Here is an 11800-nt window from a genome sequence, read left to right as displayed (position 1 = left end):
CCAAGTACGGCTTGCAGACGCGATTCATGAGATCCATGAACGCAGCCGGTGCATTTGTGAGCCCAAAAGGCATCACTAGGAACTCATAGTGACCGTAGCGAGTCCTAAATGCTGTTTTATGCACGTCTTCATCTCTGACCTTCAGCTGATGGTAGCGGATTTACCCCCAGACTCAGGCTTGCTGGGTGACGGTCTGCGAGGTGGGATCACCTCGGCGGTTGGGAGGACCGTGGAATATCCCCCCCCCTGATGGTAGCCTGACCTCAAATCGATCTTCGAAAAATAACTTGCCCCTTGTAACTGATCGAACAAATCGTCGATCCTCGGCAAGGGATATCTATTCTTTATCGTGACCTTATTAAGTTCGCGATAATCGATGCACAGACGCATCGATCCGTCCTTCTTCTTAACAAACAGGACAGGTGCTCCCCAGGGAGATGAACTAGGTTTGATGAAACCCTTTGCTAACAGTTCATCCAGCTGGGTCCTCAACTCCTTCATTTCGGTTGGTGCTAGCCTGTAAGGCGCTCTAGCAATAGGTGCTGCTCCAGGGATGATATCAATCCTGAATTCCACTTGTCTATCTGGTGGTAACCCAGGTAGATCTTCAGGGAAAACTTCTGGATACTCCGAAATGACGGGAATGTCTTCCATCTTCGGTTTAGGCTCTTCAATAATCACCTGTGCCATGTAGATGACACAGCCTCTTTTTAGACATCTTGAAGCCTTGAGCATAGTTACGTTCTCGGGCAATCCATACTGCGTATCTCCTCGAATGGTGAGCGGTTCACCAGTCGGAGTCTTTAGCACTATATGTTTTCTGTTGCAGACGATCTGGGCCTGGTTGTGGGATAACCAGTCCATACCCAGAACTATGTCAAAACCAGCCAGTTTAAAGGGAAGTAGAGATAGAGGAAAAGAGTGGTTCTTAATGGATATCACACATCCATCTAGTATAGTAGAGACGGTTTCTACTGTGCCATCTGCTAGCTCTACCTCGTAATTCACATTTAAGGTTTTGACAGGCATATTCAGCAATTTGCAAAATTTTTGGTCTACGAAGGACTTATCAGCGCCTGTATCAAAAAGTACTCTTGCAAAGATATTATTTACGAGAAAAGTACCTGTGATTACGTTATCGTCTTGCAAAGCTTCCTTCACATCCATCTTGAAGACTCTTGCATTATTCTTTTTGGCTTCTTCAGGCTTCTTGGCGTATTTGGGGCAGTTGCTTTTAACGTGCCCCTTTTCATTGCAGTTATAGCAGGTAGCATCTTTTATCTTCTTGCAGTCCACAGTCTTGTGGTCCTTGGACTTGCACAGTCCACAAGTATACGACCTCGACTGGGACTGTGAGTTTGACCCGAGCCTACACTTCCCAAAGTGATACTTCTGGCAGTTTTTGCACTTGGGCTTCTCTCCAGATTGTTGCCCATCTTTCCTCGACTCTGACCCTCTCTTGTTATCACCGTTCCCATGGTGTTTCTTGCCCGACCTTCGTGAGGTATCGTCCTCACGCTTCCTCTTCTCGCCCTCTTTGTTCCTCAGCGACCGTTGTCGGACCGCATCCTGGGTGAGGGACAAAGATAAGTCGGTCACAGATCTGAAGGTCGTTGGCCGAGAGGCCTTCACGCTTGCCTTAATCTCGGGGGCTAACCCACCGATGAAACGAGCAATTCTCCTTCACTCCGGGGTTACCATATATGGAACCAACCGAGACATCGTGTTGAAGCTCGTTAGGTAAGCTTGGCAGTCAAGGTTTGTCATCACCAACGATACAAAGTCGGATTCTATCTTTTCCACCTCATGTTGAGGGCAGTAATTTTCTTTGATGAGAGAAATGAATTCCTCCCATGTCATGCTGTATAGAACAGCTTTTCCCGAGGCCTGAACCAGCGCCCTCCACCAAGCCAGGGCATCGCCCTTAAACGATTGCGACACAAACTTTACCACGTCCCTTTCCGCACAGCCACTGATGTCCACCACGGTGTCCATCTCATCCAGCCACGTCATACAATCGACTGCGCCTTTCTCCCCAGTGAAGTCTCGGGGTTTACAAGACACAAAGTACTTGTAGGTGCAGCCCCTGGCACGGGATGCATCAGTATACTCCCTCTCACGACGAACGCTGTTTTCATTGGACGAGTGATTATCGTCGTCCTTTTTGGGCTTGGACAGGGGTTTGCTGTGGGATTTCGAGTGTGTTTTCGGCTTTGAGAGTGGTTTGGATACGGTTCTGCTCCGAGATTCGGTATGTTCCTCGTATTGTCGATCTAGAGCTGCCTGAACAGCGTTGTCGACAAGAGCTTTTAATTGAGCGCCCGTTAAATGTACTTGGGCGTTATCGTATTCGTCTTCATTCGTATGACTATTTTCTCCATTAGGGTCAGCTATGGTAACTTGAATCTGTTACAGAAGATAACGAAAATTTTATTTAGGAGTTTATTATTGAATTGTCTTTTATGGCAATTCATTAACCATGGTAACAAAGACCATATCTGGTTAATTTGTTACTCGCTTTTATTTAGGATTTGAACATACTTATCCTAATTACAATTAATATTGCTAGTGGCATAAGAGCCTAGTCACGAGGACGTTATTATAATATTAGCCGAGATTACTGAGAATCAAGGTATGAAGGTTTGAACCGTAGTACTTTTTACCCTTTCTGACAGGGAGTCATAGACCACCACTGTCTTTTGTCTTATTATGACAATGATTATGGCCCATAGGCACTACATCACTAATGGATGTTTGATAATTCGGCCCGTAGGCACTACATCGCTAATGGATGTTTAACAAGTGATCATCTTCATTGATGATTTAACCCATGATTTATTATATCATTAATTTGGGCTTTGAAATCCTTAAAAAGGATTTTTATTCAAGAATGACGCGTGTGATTTTAACGAATCACATCTGCCATGAACGTTAACATGATTACAGAGGTTAACAGAGAAGCTGAATCTTTTAATCAGGTCTTACCATCTTGGCCGGATCTTACAAAGACACCTGGCTAGGTTTCACTCTTAAGATTCTTTATTAAGCAGATTTAATTTAAAAGGAATGATTTTGATTTATTTCATATATAGTAATAACAAAAATGAAATTATAACATAACATTCCATAACTTCAAATACGATTACACGCTGCCCCAAACGGGACTTTTAAACAAGTACATACCTACATAGAGGTTAATAAAGAGACAAGTCCACGCAGGGACCAATACAAGATAGATGTCCGCGCAGGGACTAAAAGATAAGTCCATGTAGGGACTGAAATACGATAAATGTCCACGTAGGGACTTATTTAAAATAGGCATTACATTAGAACATATATAAACTAATGGTCACGTTTCTTCTTCTTGCCCTTCAACAGGTTCGCTAGACCCTTAAGGAATCCCCTGTTGTTCTTTCGTTCTTCCTCGAAATCTTGTTCCACCCGACTTAATCGGTGGAGGATCTCTTCTTGCTCAGGAGGAGAGAAACGTGGTTGTGGCGCCGGTTGCGGAACTGGAGGTCTAGGAGGTGCTGGATACCCATGAGCTGAGTAGTCCGGTATCCTCATGTTTCCAAAAGCTCCGTCGGGATAGCGGGCATTATACCTAGCCGCTATCACATATGGGTCGCGATCATAGTTGTAATTGTAATGTGCGTGCGATGACGGTTCGAACGGGTTGTATGCCGTCAGACCCGTGTACGCAGGTATTGGGTGGTCATACCCAAATGGTGGCGAAGATGGTGCAACTGGAGCGGAGTTCGCCTCCTGTACTGGACTTGAAGGTCCTTCTTCAGGTACCGACGGATAGTGACTAGCACTCGAGTGGCGAGGGGTGCTAAAATGAAATTCCCCTCCTTGGGTAGACATCCGTGTGCCTGATCTTCTACGCCTTGGCGGATCTTGAACTACTGGTTGAACCGGTGGCGGTGGTGGTGGCGTAACTGCCACGAAATGTGGATCCTCGGAGGGATCTTGTTGTTGTTGCTGCTCGTGTTGCGATGTCTGATGGGAGGGTGTGAAGTACCACTCGTGCTGGTTGAACAGCGCTTGAAAGCTATCTGGCCCTTGATAAGGTGTGCCATGAAAAGAAGATCCATCAGAGATCTCGATAGGATGTGTGGGCGTACCACGAGCAGGTTCTATGGGATCTGTGTCCTCATCCATATGGTCTTCTGAGAAGTGATCCTGTGGTCCTAACGGGACAAAGCCTGCAGGTTCCTGAATGTAATCCGCTGGGTTAAACTGGCCCCTGAAGTAAGGAGTGGGATCGTCAAAAGCACGGTGCGATGCAGATCGCTGTAAAAAGGATGGTTGAGGGTTATTGGGATTATTTTCGGAATCTGGCCCGAACGAGTGACGGTACGATGGCGTCGAGCTATGCGAGGTAGAATGTCGAGCAGGTTCAAAAAGGTTTCTCCGTCTCTGGGGTTCTTCACTCCTTGTGCTAGAAGGAGCTCGAGTGTTTGATGGTCCAGCTTCGTGATCATGGTGAGTAATGATCGTTCCTCTGCCTCTTCTTCCTCTTCCTCTTCCTCGGAAAATTACAGGTGGCATTTTCCTGCTTTCAAAACTTTAAATAACAATAACAATAAAAAGACAAACTTGGAATAACAATTCGAATTTGCCCTAGGTTCTTGTCTAGACTCAAGTATGTGCAATTGTGTCACTGAGATTAAACACATTAGGATAATGTTTAATTCACTCAATGTTGGCTCTGATACCAACCTGTCACACCCCGATTTCCACGTGTATCACCGGTGGGCCCGGTGGGGGATTACCGTGACGTAGTTGGCAACAATATAGTCAAACCACACAATTATATGAATGCACAGCGGAAGCATAAAGATAATTATAATTCAACCATTGATTGTAATATCGAATGTATCACAAATAGTCGAATGATATCCACAGGGGGATCAAAATAATAAAGAGTGTTGTTCAACAGACAAGGCATCAAAAGCTTGCGAGACTCTTTAAGATGCTAAGGAGCTATAGCCAGCCGATTACGTTTAGTACCTGCATTTAATCTTTTTGGGAAAATACGTCAGTTTACACTGGTAAATACATTCAACCGATACTTTTGTAAAAATGTTTATTAAAATTGATTTGAATGCACAAGGCACAAACTCTTTTATAACTTGGGATAATTCATAATTAAATCTTGTAAAGAATTACATGCTTGCTATGCGTTCGGTCGCCCGGGTCGTGCCGGGTTAAAGTTTAATAGACACACCACATGGCGTAAAACCGCGGTGGGTAAACCAACGGTTACACCTTTAATTAATATAGACACAATGCCGGGTGTACGCCTACACCCGGATGTCGAGGTCGTGGCCATTTCGTAAAATGATGCCAAGGATATCCGGGACATGGTCATTAAGCCCCCAAAGGCGTTAAGCCAACAAAACAAGTTTTTAAACGGGTCACATTGATAATACCCAACTACAAATGAGTTGGGGTCAATTGCCCGACCAAGCAGTATTTTAGATACCGTACCCCAAGCCCGTATAACGGAAAATAAGTTAAAAGTATTTACCTTTGCAAGTATAATCCTTAATTGAGTAAATCACAGATAGCTTTTACTGGTCTCCTATTCTGGAACGAAGGTTTTAAAATAACCTATTAGAATCCTAACGGGTCTTTATATTTGTCGTAGCCTAGACCGGTTAATTTTGAAGTATAGTTACGATTTAAATCGCGTGAAAAGCGAAAACCGTGAGTGGAGTGTGATTTTGACCCAACAAGTTTGAAGACTTGTTTTATATGGGCATAATAATCATACTCTGGATTTTGGGGTCAAAACAATATGGTTTGACCCGTTTCGGCTAATTTATATAAACTAGTTACATAAGCCGAACCGCGCGCGCAAAAGGCGTAACGGGTAACCGTAGGAGTCCTACACTTGTTTCCTAAGTCAATATGCCTTAAAGAGGTTGTGGTATCAGTAGGATACCTTCCGTAATGCCCGTAACGAGTTTAAGTTGTTATTATGCCCCGTAGGGGTATTTCGGTCTTTTTAAAGATTATAAAAGAGGTTTTAGAGTTCTACAGGAAATCTGAGTTTCCCGAACAGTTTATAAAGTCTAAAATACTTTATTTGTTATTTAAAATTAGTAGCAACTGGAATCGGGTCAAAAGACCTTGTAGAACTCAAGTTTTATGAGCAGGTTAAAAATAATTAAAAATCTTTAAAAATCCCAAAATATTATTTTACAACAGTGAGCAAAAGGTTTGGTGTCGAAATCCGGGTTTAGATAGGCGTTATGCTAATTGCGCCGTTTATTACAAAAGTTTTCTTTAATTGCGCTATTTAGCATAACTCATATTCTGGACCTCGGATTGACATGAAATTTTAGGGACATGCTTAGAAATCAGTAACCAAGGTTATGATTCGTTCACGTGTCCGAATTCTCGTTTTAAATTAAAAAGGGCGTTACGGTCAACTTTTTAAGCATTTAACGGAAATGTGTAAAAGACTTGGACAAACGACGAACCGGTCACAGAGGGTGATACCATCATGTGACCTGGTCCTAAGAGAGTCCTAAGGCATATCTACATTGCACTAAAACGGGTCAGAACTAAAGTCAAAGCAAAAGTCAAAGTTTTGCGACTTTCGGCTCCGAACCGGGTCAATATAGCAAATGGTCGAATCAAACAAGCTTAGACTTGTTAATACACTTATTATCATATTTTATGAGTGTTTAAACAGGTTGCATATCATCCACATTACAGAATATGCGTAAAATCGCAAAATGGCTTTCTGTTGACTTTTTAAGTACACGTTTGACTCGGCATTTGACCTAGTTAGAGTGGTGATCAGGGGGAACCCTTTTAAGGGTTTATTACCCACATAAATACCAACACATAACTATCTTTGATTCGACAAATCACTGGACCATTCATGATTTATCACAAAGTCAATCGTTAACTACAACGGATTGACTTTTAAGCTAAACTAAGCAAAAACTAAGTCATAAAAGGGTTAGACAACTTACAGAAGCTTGTGCACGACTTAGGATGATAGAAGAACACTTGAGAGCTCCAGGAATGATCTTGAGAGCAGTGTTTGAGGTGTGGTGAACTTATGCACAATGTAGGCCTTTTTATAGTAAAGTTTGGTGCACAAGATCATTACAACACATCCTACATTGCTCATGGATGATCAGCAAGTGTCCTAAGGTGCTAGGGGTCAGGTAGAGGGCGCCCATGCTTCATTGATTGCTCACAAGATCGTTTACAAGCCAAATCATTGAATCTGCCCATGTTTTCTGTTACTGGGCGTCCCACGCGGCCCGCATGAAGAATCATGCAACTTGTTCGCGGGCCGCCTGAATCCTTAAGTCAGAAAACGGATTAACAGGTGGCTCGCGGCCGCTTCGACTAACCCCTGACCTTTACGCGGCCCGCGTTAGGTCTGATTTCCAAGATTTTTGAATCTTTTGCAATGATTACGAAATCTTCGGTAATTAATAACCTGACCTTTCGGGTTTGAAGGGGTAACTTTGCGATATGGCCCTCGGTTAATTACAATTAAGGGCCTCGTGCCATTTAACCCGTACTGTCAAGCCCCCGGTTAGTTTAATTACTATCCGAAAAGCCTTAACTTTCATTGTTGACGCTTTTAACCCCTCTCGTACGAATTTGATCATAACTTTCTCGTTTTAAAACGGAACTTCACGAAATTTATATAGTACATTCTAGTGAGCGCATTTTACTGTTACAAAGCTTCGGGTTTGTCAAAGGGTCACTCAGAGGTATAATTAAACATGTTGACACAGTTAACCCTTGCAGTTTGAAATCTCTCACTTTCTTCCGCGTTTCGCTTCCGTACGATCCATGATTTATTCGTTTGAAGGTACGAGCATCGTTTAGGGTTACTATACAGTATATTTACTCTCTGTTGACATTTATAACCCTCGAATTTACATACTTTCAAGGTTTGTCAACTTTAGTCCTTTATTTAATATCTAATGCCACGTGTAAACTCGGGACACGTGTCAACACATTATTGGACACAAAATTTCGAGGTGTTACAACCACTTACCCCAAGGTGGGCGCCAAATTGTTTTGGTCAGCAATTACCTAAGTAATTTAGTGATCAAATTAGTTAAGTGAGGTAGTGTGCTAGAAGTATTTGTGATAAATATGCTGGTTAAGTTGTTAATAAAAACAGTTTTCAGGATATAGCTCAGGATACCGAGCTATATCTACAATCAAACAATGAGCAAAGAAGGTAAAGGGGTGACACGAGATGTATGAGGAAAGCCCTTGATCAATCTAGATCGCCAGCACAAAACGTCGGATGCTGACAATCGCAGCTGCCTTGTTCTTCTTATTACTTCAAATATCAGGATACAGTGCAGGATATGATGCGGATCAACTAGGTGTTACAATGCGATTCGAGTACAAGTGTAAGTGTTTTGTGAGTGATTGCAGCTAGTAGAGAGCAAGAGTGTATGAAAAATTGTGTGTTCTATCTGATCCGATCAATCCTATCTATAGTAAAATGAAATTAGCAAACTAGCCTATAAATCCGGGATACGCCGAATATTCCCTTCATGAACGTTGTAGACCACTTCTTCCGGCATCAACGTCCCTATTTCAACTGATTAGTCCGAGTCTTTGGGAGAACAGGTCCACTTGAACGTTGTAAGCCTGCCAGGTTAATTTGCACGTAAATTAATTAGTCATTACCAGGATACTATGTCAGGATGTTACCAATATCCTGATCCGGTATCCTGATCACAATAAAAGAAACATAGTCAGAATATTATCCAGGATATATGAGCAGAAAACCACCCATAACAGGTATCGTTTGGGATGTTAGTGGTGATGTCATTTGGACACAAGAAAAGGGGAGGTGTCGTTTTAGGTAGTGTGGTGTTGCTTGTTAGAGGATATCGTTTGGTAAATGGTAATGTTATTTAGAAAAAGGGTAATGTTCGAAATAATAAGAGATGGTAAAAATTCACATTTATATTTTTTGCCGCTCGGACCCGATTTTCAAAACGAGTCGGTTTTTTCTAAGATCCGTTTTGGCGGATGTTAAAATCCAAGGGTTGTAACTAGGTATTTTATTGAACACACTCCAAAGATTACAATACATGACGTATGTATATGTAGAGATATTATTATGTTAAGTAACTTAGGTCCCATGGAAACAATGATGGATCAAAACAAGCCTAAAGTCTTCTAAGCCTTCAACAATCCCAATAAGCAAAGGTCTTCAAACCCAACAGAACACTCGTGCATCTTTCTTTTTGCTCCCATGCAGACATGTAATATCAATATCCTCTGCATTGTAGCTTTTGGCGATGCAGTTCACAGATCTTGAGAACGAAGCACAATTTTGAAACAGATACTCCAAAACCCATACCCGCCTCCGTAACAATACCTCACACAAAAATTTTCATAATCTCGAAGAATAAAAGCTTAACAAAGAGAGAATATGACAATTAACTAGATGAATATTATTCCAAGTAAATGGGTTGCTTATGTGGATAAGCTTACAGACTCGAACAACAAAATGAAATAACAAACTTTGCTAACAAATAGCATTATTCAAAATCTATCACATGACTCAAACAAGACTCCAAAGGTTATGCAACGACCACTTCTATGAATATTAATCTCAACAAAACAACCCATAAACTAATTTATTGATAATAGTGTTGGATCAAGTCGCGCAACAGGAACACAAACCAAACGGTTTGCTCTAGGATTGCTTAAGCCAATACCCTCGTCCATATCAACTCTAGGAAGGTTCCCATCTTTCCCAGCCTTCCACTCAAAGCACTGAAGCATTGCACCGAATGTTGCATGCACCATCTTCCACCCTAATGAAGTCCCTGGACACATCCTCCCCCCACTTCCAAATGGTAAAAACTCAGAGTGTTGTCCTCTTACATCCAACCGGTTCTCTTGAAATCTTTCAGGTCTGAATTCAAGTGGGCTTTCCCAGTAGTTCGGGTCTCGGCCAACAGCCCACACATTGATAAAAACAGTAGTGTTTGCTTGAATGTTGTAGCCTGCCACAGTGCCATCTTCTATTGATCTTCTTGGAATCATTGGGACCGGTGGATGGAGACGTAACGTTTCCTTGATAATTGCTTGGAGGTAGGGAAGGTTTGGTATGTCTGATTCTTGTAAAAGTCTGTTTTTGCCAACAACATGGTCGATTTCTTCGATAGCTTTTTTCATAACCTTTGGATGATTAATGAGTTCTGATAAAGCCCATTCTGTGGTAATCGCTGAATTGTCTGTTCCTGCAACAAATATATTCTGAAATGAAAAGATACCTAAGTTAGTATTTGCATACACAATTAAACACCCAAAAAAATGAAGTTCTTCATAAAATGGGTTATCTTCAAAATCCATGATGGGAAATAAATGGATGTGTTGTTAGACCTCAAAACTAAGATATTAACTTCATATGAAACCCTATTTCAAAGAAGCCATTTTTAAAGAAAACTAAAGAAAACAAATACCAGAATGAAGGCTTTGATGTTTTCTCTGGACAAATCTATCTCCATGCTTTCATCTTCTGCCATATCTAGTAGAAGGTTAAGCAAGTCCTTCCCTTCAGGCTGTGTCCCTTTCTTTCTTGCCTCTTCATGCTCTTTCATGATCTTCTCTATTAATGCATCATATCTTCTATGAATGTCCTTAGCTCTTTTCAGAAGTCCCTGCAAGTCTAGTCTTTTAAGCAGGCGAATGCTATCTGAAAGGTTGAATATACCAATCACCTCAGTTATTTCGTAAATCAGTTTCCTTATATCATCTGCCTCACCAGCATTTTCTGAACATCTTTGGCCCAAAGTTATTCTTGTTATCAAATTATTAGTCACCTTCACCAGTTCGGCTTCAAGATTTACCGCTTTACCAACACTGGCCTTTTCAGATAAAGTTTTTAAAAAACGAGTAATCTCATCGCGCCTATCTGGTTGGAGCAAGTCAATTGCTTTACCATTTAGGAGTTGTGACATGACTATTTTCTTCATGGACTTCCAATGTGTTCCGTATGGAGCAAAGGCGAAGTCCTTTAATCCGTAAGTTATGTGAGTAACAGCTGTATTTTGAGGTCGATCTAAAGAGGTTTTAAGCAACTCTACGGCTGTTTCTGGTGAACAAGCGACAACGCAAGGTTCAGAGCCCATAAATAGCTGAAATATCGGCCCATATCGGAGAGAAAGACGGTGAAAAGCTTGATGAGGGAGTGGAGTGAGGAGATGGAGATGTCCGATGATGGGAAGGCGAAATGGGCTTGGTGGAAGATTAGATTTTGCACGAGTAGATTTGAAGAATTTTACGATGAAGATGGTGGAGATCAGGCATATAAGTATGAGGAATAAGTAGCCTTCGAAACTAGACATGGTTATGTGAACTATAGAGCTGAGGTTGTACTCAACAAGTAAAGTTATGCATGCATTTATAGGAAAGGAAACATCTCTTTTCACAGCTAATACATTGTATTGAGGGTTGAAATGTCTAATCATGCATGACATAAATTTATGCACATGAGTAAAATGATCCTACATCCAAGTTTGATTTTTCACCAACAAAATTTATGCATGACGTCTGTTTATGCAACTGTTTAGAAAAGTAGTTCAAATTTGATTTTTCACCAACATATAGAAGACATAAATCATTATATGTACAATGAGACAAAATGTGACTTATAAATTATGGATTTCCTAGTTAATTATTTAGGTTTGTTTTGGACCAGGTAAATCGCTAAAGTGCACATCATATTCAGAATCTATTACCCTATAAGTTTGTGATTGTGTCATTTGTATCTATC

At 41.4% G+C, this 11800-nt stretch overlaps 1 protein-coding gene across 1 annotated transcript; it reads right to left on the bottom strand.

Annotated features, from left to right (window-relative positions):
* Nucleotides 1-9449: 9449 nt before the first annotated feature.
* Nucleotides 9450-11395, bottom strand: LOC110936417 (3,9-dihydroxypterocarpan 6A-monooxygenase-like). Its single transcript, XM_035974627.1, has 2 exons — nt 10488-11395; nt 9450-10281 (listed from the first exon to the last, which is right to left on the bottom strand). Exons 1-2 carry the CDS (start codon nt 11370-11372, stop codon nt 9652-9654), a joined length of 1515 nt encoding a protein of 504 aa, XP_035830520.1. The 5' UTR covers nt 11373-11395; the 3' UTR covers nt 9450-9651.
* Nucleotides 11396-11800: the final 405 nt, after the last annotated feature.

Source organism: Helianthus annuus, chromosome 6 (assembly GCF_002127325.2).
Source record: "Helianthus annuus cultivar XRQ/B chromosome 6, HanXRQr2.0-SUNRISE, whole genome shotgun sequence".
NCBI classification, from domain to species: Eukaryota; Viridiplantae; Streptophyta; class Magnoliopsida; order Asterales; family Asteraceae; genus Helianthus; species Helianthus annuus.
This window is presented reverse-complemented; position numbering and strand designations above follow the sequence as displayed.